The sequence below is a fragment of the Notolabrus celidotus genome, chromosome 13 (assembly GCF_009762535.1).
Source record: "Notolabrus celidotus isolate fNotCel1 chromosome 13, fNotCel1.pri, whole genome shotgun sequence".
NCBI lineage: Eukaryota > Metazoa > Chordata > Actinopteri > Labriformes > Labridae > Notolabrus > Notolabrus celidotus.
Window position 1 is genome coordinate 19,945,178 of NC_048284.1, and position 12,284 is coordinate 19,957,461.

Here is a 12,284-nt window from a genome sequence, read left to right on the forward strand (position 1 = left end):
TTAACTGCCCCTAACCACACTGGCTCAGATACTCACTGCACTGTTAATTGTATTTCTTGTCATTACTGTTGTTATTATTACTGTTAATTTCATTTTTAATTATATTGCTCTCTTACCACTCTTCTTTCCCTCTCTCTTTCTATGTTTGTGTGTTTTTTATTCCATTTTCTCTTTGTTTTCTTCATTTTCTGTTGTAAAGCACTTTGGATCTACTGTGTTGTGTGTAAAGTGCTACATAAATAAAGTTGATTTGATTTGATAGTGGAAGTTATGAAAAGGCAGCAGCCCAAATCTGGCTCATTTTGCTGTGTTTATAATTCAAGTCACACTCACACTGCTTGCACTGAAACCAGGGGTTCACTTTCGCTGGCAAATACTTCAGTCGACGCATGACAGACATCTTGGTTTTGGCACAAGCCCACCCCCAAACATGGCTAATACAAACTTGGACAGCCAAAAGCCCAGAAACTAGTCAGCACCATTGACTGCAGCAGATTATGAGTCTCTTATATAGCCCATAAAGACAAAGTAGGACAAGAAAACTACAAGGCTGTAAAAATAATCACAGATACATGTAGAGTGATAATTTAGCAAAAATAGCCGGTTTTAAGAATACAAACACATGTTACTTTGGATAATCAAATGCATTCCTGAAATAATTAAGTTTAACTTGGGTTTTAAAAATTTCAATTATTTCTTATAGAACAGCCCTTTTTTAATTTATGGTGTGACAGAGCTAAAAATTTAGTTCTCTCTTCTTTGAACCATCTAAGTATGAAAATAAAAAGGTTGTATAGCAGCTAAGTCAGAAACGGATAGTTAACCATTTTAAGAAATATGCTATTTTGCCTCCTTGTTGATCAATCAATCAATCAATCAATCAATTAATCTTTATTTGTATAGCGCCAAATCACAACAAACATTATCTCAAGACGCTTTTATGAACATAGGAGGTCTAGACCAGGGGTTCCCAATGTGTGGGTCGGGACCCCCTGTTTCTTCATGTTTATCTTCCTTTTTCTTTGTACTGTTTATTATTATTATTTATTTATAATTATTATTTATTTATTTATTTTTCTCTTATCTTTGTTGGTTTTGTATTACTTATATATAATTTGTTAACACTTGGTGGACAAAGAAATACTGAAAAAATGCAATAAAAAATGTTGGAATGACAAAAGTTATCTAAAAATAGTAAATTTTACCCGGCATAGTAAAAACTATCAACAGAAATAGTAGCTAACCTTGAAATAAAACCTTGAAAATAGAAAGTGTAATGAGTTTTCTGCCTTTCTTTTTGCCAGATGACTCCTAAGTTTAGGGTTAGTGAACAGTGAGTTATCAGAGGCATCAGTAGCAGTAAGTTAATTCATAAAGTCACAGGAAACATATAGGTAGGCTAATTTTCTGCAGACCAGCTAAATGAAGCCACATTAAATCACACTGAGGGACAGCGGGGGGGGGGGGGGGGGGGGGGGGGGGGGGGGGGTCACAAGTCTTTGGCACCAATATTTTGAGGGTCGCGGGCTGAAAAGTTTGGGAACCCCTGGTCTAGATCACTCGATGTCAGATATTTGGATCCCTAGTCAGCATAAAGTTTTTCTGGAAAACACAGCGTATGATTCGACAACAACAGGTTGTATATGAAACAAAAACAAAATTGTGCAACAGCTCTACCCTGTGGACTCTTAGGGCACACAGAGTTAAAATTGGGACACACACTGAAAACAGGCCTGTGGATGAGTGCCACTTCTGTTTTCAAATGTCCATTTAAAAGAAGAGTAATCAGCCATAATGTAGTTTGACATTTTGGCTAGACACATTTAATGACTTGACAGAACACCACAAAAGCTACAAAACACACAGACAGTTAAAGTATTGTTGAGATTGACAATCAAACAGTAAGAAAGTTGCAAGTTAAAATGAAAGAAGATGAAAAAAAGATCTTGTAAGGACAGCTGGAGCTCATCCAAGTACATGTCAATGCCAGTGCTCTGATAAAAGCTCTATCGAGAATACAACAGCAAGAAATAGAAATCCAAATGAGCCTCTCTACACATATAGCCTTAAACTTTCCAGTGGTTCTGCCAGTAGCTTTTCAGCACCTTATGTTATTAACAACAACACAAACACACACTATAATTTAAATCAAGGCATTCACATTAGAACAGAAGGACTCTCTACACCCTCACACATATTTTAACACGTGCACACACAGTCTAGTTTTAAAAGTTGCTGATTATGTCTTGATTAAAGCTCAACTTAAAATCAAACTGCAGGATTAACTCTCTGGAACGAGAGGTGCCACACACAAAGGCTTCATTTTTACACTTTCATTCAAAATAACCACAACTACCATTCATGTTACGCTGGAGGTCAGAAGATAACTGAATAGAGAAGAATACGTTTGAAAAAGACATTTGTATTGCTGGGTCACAGAACACTCTAAAGGATGGATGGCAGTTTTAAACTAGAAGAAAACAAGACTGTCTTTTGCTTTATTACTTTATACAATTTTTTCTGAGATCACAACCACCACTGTATGAATATCCTGCGTATAATGCGAAGCTACACCCAAAGACTCCAAATTAAATGACTTCAATATTCAAACTCTTTTAAGGATTCACTCATTTGGAAAAACTGTTTAACATGATCCCAGACTAACCCGTGATTACACAAAAACTGGATGGAGATAATGTAATAAACCTATATTTATATGAAAACAAGGAAAAGCATTTTAGGATCATATTTGGCACATGATCACATTTTTCCATATGCATACTTGTTTTTAAACTTTTTTTTGCCAAACTGGTTGAGGAGAAATCACTATCCAGTCTGCCGTCACACTTCTGTCACAGTGCACTGTCCATCAGGACTACGTGAACGAAGACTGAGTGCAGAGCTGGAATCCCCACCTCTTGGAGGCATCCTGGTGGGCTGGCTGTCTCTTAGAGGTCTTTGTCCTCTTCTCCTCTCACTCTCCCTCTCCTCCTCACTGTCACTGCTGCCGGATGCGTACTCATATGTCTCATCATCTCCATCAACCTCTTCTCCCTCTGATTGGGCCAGTAGGAGCTGGGAGAGACACTCTTCCAGGGTTAAGGGGGAGACACACCGAGGACTGGTGGGATGGCGCCCCAGGAGTGTTGGAGGTCTAACAGGAGGTAGAGACACTAGAATCCCAAAAGTTGAAGAGTGTGATGGGCCTGCTGTGTCTGATCCATCTGCTGAGCTGACACGTTCTGTTGCAACTGAGGAGGCGACAGGTAAAGCAAGGTTAGGGGTTGGTTCAGGGTCTAGCCTGAGTCCAGCAACTCCCTTCTTTGGGATATCTAAGACGTCCCGTTTAATCTTGCGTCTGCGTCCATGCTCATTCCGCCGATATTGCACCATGTTCTCCAGGTCAGCCACGTAAAGAAACCCTGCGATTAGCATCTCTGTACTCTTCTTGCCCTTTGAGAAGGCCTCCTCCAGCTCACGGCTGGTCCTCTCATCATACTGCCACCAGCCGTTGCGTCCCTCATAGTACCACGCAAAGTCTCCACGAGGCCCGCTGCTTGTCCCCAATCCTCGGCTCACCCCTGCAGCTGCTGCTTTCAGTTCTTCAGGTGAGAGGAGGACAGGACGCTCCAGGAAGTCCTCTGGGATTTCTTGCCGGCACAGAGCACAGCGCTTGCTGTGCCAGGAGGCCCCTTTAACACAGAGGAAACAGAATACATGGCAGCAGGGGAGACGCACAGGGTGGATGCAGCTCTGCAGGCAGATGGAACACTCAGGGGTGGGGGGAGAACTTGAGGGGTCTGGGGCACAAGTATCTCCTACTTCCTCCATCATCTTGACTGGAGCAAGGGCATTCACTGGGCAGTCCACTTCTCCACGGCCAGCCATTCTACAGTGAAATACAAACGCAATGTTAGAACTGGTATGACCAGCTGGTCTGTTCTTCCTGCAGTGGTCAGACTCTATAATCAACATTAATAACCTCATCAAAAAGGACTCGTGCAATATCTACCCCATATATTTATTTACGTGCAATAATTACTGATCCCTCTCTTCCTACATGTGCAATACGTTTTTTCTACTCATCTTCTCAGTTCTGTACTGTACATTGTTTTATACCTATGCTACAAGTCTGCACATTTCTCACTGCATCACAGGTTTTGTAATTATTTGTAAATTCACTTATTTAGTTGTGTATAGGGGAGAACAGGGTTGGTTGTTACACAGGTTGGTTGGCACACTCGTTACATCTCGCCACCAGAGGGCGCTGTCTCTCCAATTGGGGTATGGACATTTCCAGAATTAGGATCAGAGCTCATCTACGTAATCTTCTCTGGAGTAAGACAGCTGAACTTGAGGTGAGAGGACTTTTTGTGTTTTTCATTTCATTCAAATTGTAAATATTCAGCTCCTCAGTATTTTTCTGCTAGGCTTTTAAACGATGGGTTTATAACAAAAAAAGTGTTACCCTTAATAGGTGTAAGGGGAAAGCTATAGTTTAGATTTGTATTAGCTAGCTAACTAGTTGTTAGATGGTTGTTAGCCTTGATGCTAGCAAAAAAATCCAGTTGGGGTTGGTTGTCACATGTAACAACCAACCCCTATGTTGGCAAAATCATGCATGGTGAAATGAGTTGGAGTGCGCAGACCCTACATTTGCCATCACTGTAACTCATACAGTGACTGCATGTAGCCTAGTTGAGTAGGCCATTATTGTTAGGCCTATTTGTTTTGTTCTTTATGTTGTTATAAAGGCTGGCCTAAAGATGTGTTTCCTGTTCATGTTCCTTGCTCATTTTATGTTAAAATGCATTAAGTTATGTAGGCCTATCACTTGTCAGTGCAATTAAACTTTCAAGTTTAGTTCTGCCTTCTTAACTTTTTAAAAAGATTTTTCTCATTAAAATACCATTGTGACAACCAACCCCATAATGTGTGACAACCATCCCCATAGTGTGTGACAACCATCCCCGTGATGGGACTGTCTTTGATAGTTAATTGCCTCTTTGTTAAAATGAGTTGGAAAATGAGAGGGGTACACATTTCAAGCACCTTAAGCTTCAATTTAATGTAGGAATGACTATTGAAAGATGTTTTGATGATTGCTCATCAGTAAAAAGTGTGACAACCAACCCCGTTCTCCCCTATAAGATATGCTTACTTTTACTTCTTTATTTTTTAATTGCTAATTACTTTTTAATAATTGCTACATATGCTATTGTTTACTTTATACTGTTTTGCACTGTCTACTCTACTGCTGTAACACTTAAAGTTCCCCCATAGACTGTAAAAAATATGGACGTAGTATCCGTGACGTCACCCATCTGTTCCTGAGAGCTGTTTTGAAGCAAATCGACGGCAGCAGCCACATTGGTAATGCGGAACTCAACTAGGCAGAGTGTGACGTAGTGTGAGTCTCTTAGCCAATGGCTGTGTGTTCCCGACCGGGATTCACGTCAGTCATGTCCTTATTTGGGCAAAACTCATAATATTAATATCTTCTTAACCGTCACGTTAGAAAAAAATTCACCCCCCGTACAGTGTATGCCATTAGAGAGATTAGCGTTGTAGGGCCAAGCCGTTTTTTGAACCAGGCTGTAAACATGTTTATTAATGCTGCAAAGATCGTCTTTTTCCCATTCATATCTATGTGGTTTCCGGTGTTTCTGCAGCCAGCCTCAAGCGGATTTTCGATGTATTGCAGTTTATATCACTTCCGCATTGGCTTCATCGTTTGAGACCGGAGTTTGCCGCTTGAGTTCCCCGTTGTGGGACGAATAAAAGAATATCTATCTATCTATCTATCTATCAATCAATCAATCAATCAATCCAACACACGATCTTACAGAGCTGAAACGTATACACTTAAATTCAGACTATACAAACATGCACTTTACATCCGGCTGTGTTGATGATTTTGGGAACGCCTCCATAAACACGGAGTCTAACATTACAGTCTGTGTAACTACAAACCAGATAAATCATGTACAAAGAAAGATGCTTAACAAGTTGATTGTTTTAATGTGCATTTTCTGAGATCAATGAATTTCCAACTTAGTGCAGCGAGTTGAATCAAGGGCCATTTTTCTAACATAGCTGCAGTCACCTGCTGCTAGGCTAAGATTAGCTACCCCTCAAGTGAAAACGCAGAAGTTTATATCCACTCTAGTAGAGATAAGAAATCACCAGTTTCTTTTGTTTCACTGTGCAAAGCTTTGAATTAGACTACAACACGCTAGTCTCAATCTAACATTCACCTTACTAACGTTACGTCAACTTGACAGCTGCTGTAGCATATGAAGTTAGCATGCTAGCTGTCAGTCTCTGATAGATGTACTCACCTAAAACACCGGGAGGCCTCCAGAAGCGTCCTCAGGAGAAGAGTAGAAGGGTGAGGATATAAAGCTGCATTTATATCAGGTTGAGAAGTTAAGTACGCCAGGTATTGAGACGGTGGATCATGGCTCAGGGCATATCTAGTGGACTACAGCTCCGAGATCGACTTCACGTTTCCACAGACAATCCACATGTTTTGTAGATCGTACGTGCGTTTGGTTTGGCTCCACGTAATGATGGTTTTATGTATCAGACTATATCATGACCATATACAGTCTATGATCATGACCCTTTGCTGGGGATGACACAATCACTTTGAAAACAAAAAATGTCCCACTTATTTGTATCTATAATATATAATATAATATATACCATAATATATACCATAATATACGGTGGCACTGAAGGACAAATCTAATTTACAAAAGATGAAACACTTTAACAAAGCTGGAGACAAAGTTACATTTTGGAAAACATATTTTACATTTTATAAAACTAAATGACATTAACATTACACTTTTCAGAATCAGAATCAGAATCAGCTTTATTCGCCAAGTATGCTTGAACACACAAGGAATTTGACTTTAGTAAACTGTGCTCTCTTTGTACAAGGCATAAGAATAGGAATAAGAATAAGAACTACAATAAAAAATAAAATAAAAATATAATAACAATAACCTTAGCTATAAATACAAAGAAACAACAAATAGGCTTGACTAATATGTACAGGCTAAAATAATATGATAAAGTGCAGTGGTGCAGTGGTGAGTTGCACCAAGAACAAAACAAATTTACATTCAAGAAAACAAATTTGCAAAATCAAAAAACACTTTTACAAGCGGTGAGACAATTTTACAAACGAGGGAACACTTTTAACATTTCTGAAACAAATTTACATTCATTTTTAAGGAAAGGGAATGTACCAAATACCGGAAGTGATCCAGGAGTTATCGAGTGAGGGGTCATTTAGTTTGTTTGGATGGAGAGAAAACTTATGGAGCGATGTTACACAAAGTGTAGGAACCAACTTGGGTGCTTACCTAGTTGATCCTGCCAGCAGCATATGCTTGTCTCAAAGATTAAGCCATGCAATTCTAAGTGCACACGGCCCATACAGTGAAAATGCAAATGGACCATTAAATCAGCCATGGTACCGGTACTCCGTTTGGGTACCGGATCACTTCCGGTGTTTTGTACATTCCCTTTGCTGTTAAAAATGAATGTAAATTTCTTTCAGAAATGGTACAAGTGCTCCATCATTTGTAAAATTGTCTCACTGCTTGTAAAAGTGTTTTTTGATTTTGTAAATGTGTTTTCTTAAATGTAAATTTGTTTTGGCTTTGGTAAAAGTGTTTTGCTGATGTAATTTTTTATAAAATGTAAACATTTTTTCCAAAATGTAAATTTGTCTCCAACTTTGTAAAAGGGTTTCATCTTTTGTAAATTTGTTTTGTCCTTCAGGGCCACCACAATAATAAGTCCATGGCTTAAACACCCAAACAAACAAAACACTTACAAGTTCTGCTGCATAGCTACAAAATGTAATATTAACTGCGTAATTAACTATATCTATATCTTTATTTAAGCAAGTAATAGGGGTCATCTTGAAATCTTTATGCTAATTAATAGATTCTTGCCTTTTTTTTTTTTTATTTAAACACCAGACTTTGCCTTTCATGCGATTAAATAAGTAGTTGTTGGACCGACTGGCACACCTTGAAAACAGATATTCTTACCTGTGAGGATGGTGCAGATAATAATACTTATAATACTTATTATTATTATTATTATTATTATTATAATAATAATAATAATAATTATTATTATAATAAAGCCTTTGATTTTAAAGCCGCCTTTCTCAGCACTCAAGGTCACCGTACAGGGCAGAGTCCCAAAAGAAGATCAATATAAAAACTATGCAGATAAAATCAACAAGGCATGATACAGTGTAACTGATAAATACAAGTAAAATGAACAGGATAAGATGAAGTGCAGTGAAGAAGTGTAATCAGAGTGAATATGACAGTTTAAAAAGATGTGTTTCGAGATGTGATTTAAAAATGGAAAGAGACTCGATGTTACGGATGTCTGGTGGGAGGGAGTTCCAGAGGCAGGGGGCAGACCGGCTGAAGGCTCTGGACCACATGGGGGTTAAGCGGGTAGGTGGTGTACTGAGGTGAACGGAAGAAGACCTGAGAGTGTGGCTGGGTGTGTTGATATGGAGAAGTTAAGAGAGGTACGGAGGATGCCAGTATTCACAATAACATTTGGTTTATTTTCTGTGTTCTAGTAGATCATGACAACATCACAACCAAGGAGAGAACAGCAAGGCAGAGAGAAATAAAGATAAGATTTAAAGGTTCAAAGGTCAGAGGCTGGGCTTAGGTTTTTTCATGTTTATTAAATTACTTGATTCTTCTTTCTAAATGGACTAGAACTGAAAAGCATACATGTGGCACATTAATTGATGCAAAAAAAGGTTTAAATAAAGTCCGTCGAAACAAAAATAAAACAGATTGAAGATCAACACGTACTATCAAAGAAAAGTTTCAGATTTTAATAATAATTTCATACATTTTCTATGATGAACAATAAGACTAACATTTTTACAATCTGGTCACCAAAGAGACATGAAGACTTGCAGTGAACCCTCTAATGAAAAGGAGTTAGCAGGATAGCATACAGATAATGAAGAACTGAAGAATCTGGGAGGAGTCTGAGATTTTGCTCAGCAAAGAGGTTGCACAAAAAAATAAAAATAACACAAAATGGAATGTAAAACACTGATGTGTTACGATGAACAACAGGAGAGCAAGATGGGCTTAAGAGAGAGAAACCAACCAGAATAATCTGAGGTTTTCACAACTATAGGGAAAAAGAATATCAAGGTAGTCTGCTATAGGCCTTCACATCACTATGTTGTTGCTTGTATGTGCTTTTAAAAACATTTCGAGTAATTATCAGTGGTGATAAGTTGATATTTTATTGATTCTAGGGCTGTTTTGGTGAAAATTTTATTGGAAGAGTTTCTAATGAGAATGACAACCTGATGACTCAGTTATGACTGTGTGAAAATGAGAAAGTAATCATGTTTAGCAAGTATGTTTAGGAATGACAGGTCTGAAATACAAACCATAATAGGATTTACAAGGGTTTTATTAAGTTCTCTGTCATGGAAATAGATGCAGCACAAAAGAGGGAATGTCATCTCTTTTTATTATGCCTGTACAAATCAGGATGACACTTTGCGGACTTCATCCCCTTGCTTTTTTCAGCGCTTTCTATAAAGAAAGGAAAAATATCAGTGAGGTTTTTATTCACCCATTCAAAACAGAAACAACGAAAGTGACAAAAATCTGTAACTATCTGTGTGTTTTAGTAGCACTGTAGTATTACCTTTATATCCAATAAAAGTAATGAGTTAACAATTAGTCAGATTTGTTCAAATGTGAAACCTGAAACTGATTTCCTTTTAAATATGAATAAAAGTTAAAGGGCAAAGGGGACACATTGTTTGATTATTTTGAAATACACCTCAATGGTGGTTATTGAACAACTCGTACAGACATCAAGCTGATCCCTTATTTTATTGAAAATATCAGGTAACCTGACATCAAACAACATGTTGGGTTCCTTTAGTTTGAGGGTTTTGTTTGTATTCAAGAGTCTTTAGAAGAATGTATGTATGTATTTCTTTGGGACCACAAAATATGGTTTGTGCAACATTTTGGCAGATTCTGAGAAGTTAATATTTAGTTTTGCTTCTGGAAATTGTTGTCATATAACCCCCTTAAAATGAAGTAGACTCTGGCAAGAAGCAATTCATACGGGTTAAGAAAGTGGATGTATAACTCTTGGAAGCACACAACTGGCAGCAACACAAACACAAACACACACACACACACACACACACACACACAAAAATAACAATATAATTGCAAATACCGAGTTGCACAAGAAGACATATTTCAAAAGATTTGTTTGTTCTTATAATGGGGGAACATGTTGTAGTTTAGTTATTTAATAAAATCTAGTACATGGCAAGAATGAAACTTGTCTCCTTCACTGGATGCCAAAGTAATGACATGCATCATTACTTGGTTTATTCATTTAATTATTTATTACATTTACTGTGTAATAAGCTGTAAACCTTAATAATACATAACTAATGCTCATACACAGGCCTTTGTCATACATCAAGAAAGCATGATGATGAACAATAGGATTGGGTATGCACACAATACAACTGTAATAATATGGTAGATACAGTGGATATTAATGCTGTATTAACAATAACATTTGGAAATAATTGTGCAAAAAGTTATTATTCTTTATATTTAATACAGATCCAAGGGGTGCCTCTAAATTTTGGATAGAAATTCAACGCTAAATGGACAGTGAAGTGGTATTAAATGCTTTCTTTCTGCAAAAATAGTGAATGTAATGTATGACTGTTGCCTTTGGGTTTAGAATTTTGAAGTGGAAAATACAGACACCTGACTACAAGAGATTTTGGGGAAGGGTGGTCTTTTTCAGTTAGGGTTGCCAACTTTCCCTTATTAGCCAGGACATCCCTAATATTGGGCTAAATTGGTTTGTTTCATACGGGACCTCAAATGTCCCGTATATTGACTATTAACTCTTGTAAATACAGCAGACTGCACTCTACAGATCCTAGATCAGATAAAACAGCAGATCATGTGCCAATCACACCGCCTGTCATCCAATCACAGGCCCCCTCACACGCATCAGTTGTATACAGCACAAATACGCCAAGTCCTGCAAGAAAGTGTGGAGAGGATTTTCTCTCTGATGGCCATTAAATGGTCAGACTCAAGAAACAGATGCAGCACAGAGCTGATCAAAAATGAACTTCAAATATCTTTAAACTGTGGCTTGTCATGTAAGGACTTCTCTCTGGCTGTGCAAACGGACAAAAGACTGCTTGAGTCAGTCAAGAGCAGCAAAAAGTATCCATGGAAAAAGTACATTTGGTGAGTCATACTCCTCTTTTGCATTAAATTTTTCTTTTGCCTGTTTTTTGATGTAAAGAGCCAAATTGTGGTTTCTTTGAGGTTTATTCATATGAGGTTACATATACAGTAAGGACGAAGAGAGTATACACACTCTGCATTTCCAGGTGAATCAGAATTTGAATAAACGCTGAATTCACACCTCATGCTCACACCACTATGACACCGTGTACCTGTCCCTTATTTAGTAGTGAGAAAGTTGCCAACCCTAATTTCAGTATTCTTTGAAGTGACATAGTTTTGTGTTTTCTGATAGTATATCAAAATAATGGTTGGGTTAGTAGTTGATGGATTAGTCAACAAGGAAAAAATAATTTATTTCAACTCTCTATCAGTCTTTTAGGTCTTATTAATGGTAAGACAATGTTGCAGAAGAAAAGCTCACCTTGCAGACGGCTTTGAGATGTTCAGTTCTGATGGTTGATGATTTTTCTTCAATAGCTTTCGTCTTCGCCTCCTCCGCTAGGCTTTTCACAAACAGCAGAGTCACGAGTTCAATCTGAGAACACAGGGGAAGAAACTAAGCTGGTTATAAACAAACCGATATCCAGTCAAGCTTTGTAAGACACAAACAGAGTTCACAATAAATGACTAGTGCAGTTTTAGCTTCTTACCATCGCTTCTGACGCTGGTCGAACATTTACGTTACTCTTTGTCTTCGCTTTGATTGTTTTCTTCAGTTTGGGTGCCTTATTCAGCATTTCGACCAATTTTAGTGTCACAAGCTCAAACCACTGAAATCTTGTTTACCTCTTCAATTCTCCCGCTTTTTCTACTTCCGGTTAGTGGTTCTTCTTCGTGACATTTGCATCGTAGCTACTTCCTGTTTCCCGCCACCTACATTTCTAACTTGTGTAATTTTAACAAGGAATAATTTATTGTCCAAATTGATACAATGAATATCAAGTGAAGGAT

The 12,284-nt window shown here is 38.0% G+C and overlaps 2 protein-coding genes across 2 annotated transcripts; both read right to left on the minus strand.

Annotated features, from left to right (window-relative positions):
- Positions 1-1,797: 1,797 nt before the first annotated feature.
- Positions 1,798-6,579, minus strand: LOC117824461 (E3 ubiquitin-protein ligase rnf146-like). Its single transcript, XM_034699947.1, has 2 exons — positions 6,342-6,579; positions 1,798-3,889 (listed from the first exon to the last, which is right to left on the minus strand). The coding sequence occupies exon 2, from the start codon at positions 3,886-3,888 to the stop codon at positions 2,842-2,844; it is 1,047 nt and encodes a 348-aa protein (XP_034555838.1). The 5' UTR covers position 3,889; positions 6,342-6,579; the 3' UTR covers positions 1,798-2,841.
- A 2,288-nt stretch (positions 6,580-8,867) lies between these two features.
- LOC117823922 (centromere protein W-like) lies at positions 8,868-12,171 on the minus strand. The gene is made up of 3 exons (XM_034699201.1): positions 11,984-12,171; positions 11,755-11,868; positions 8,868-9,617 (listed from the first exon to the last, which is right to left on the minus strand). Exons 1-3 carry the CDS (start codon positions 12,068-12,070, stop codon positions 9,591-9,593), a joined length of 228 nt encoding a protein of 75 aa, XP_034555092.1. The 5' UTR covers positions 12,071-12,171; the 3' UTR covers positions 8,868-9,590.
- Positions 12,172-12,284: the final 113 nt, after the last annotated feature.

Coding starts and splice junctions, on each gene's coding strand:
- LOC117824461 (XM_034699947.1), bottom strand. CDS start 3,888: ATGGCTGGCCGTGGAGAAGTGGACTGCCCAGTGAATGCCCTTGCTCCA.
- LOC117823922 (XM_034699201.1), bottom strand. CDS start 12,070: ATGCTGAATAAGGCACCCAAACTGAAGAAAACAATCAAAGCGAAGACA. Junction 11,869..11,983: donor GACCAGCGTCAGAAGCGATG/GTAAGAAGCTAA, acceptor CTGTGTTCTCAG/ATTGAACTCGTGACTCTGCT. Junction 9,618..11,754: donor ATCTCAAAGCCGTCTGCAAG/GTGAGCTTTTCT, acceptor CTTTCTTTATAG/AAAGCGCTGAAAAAAGCAAG.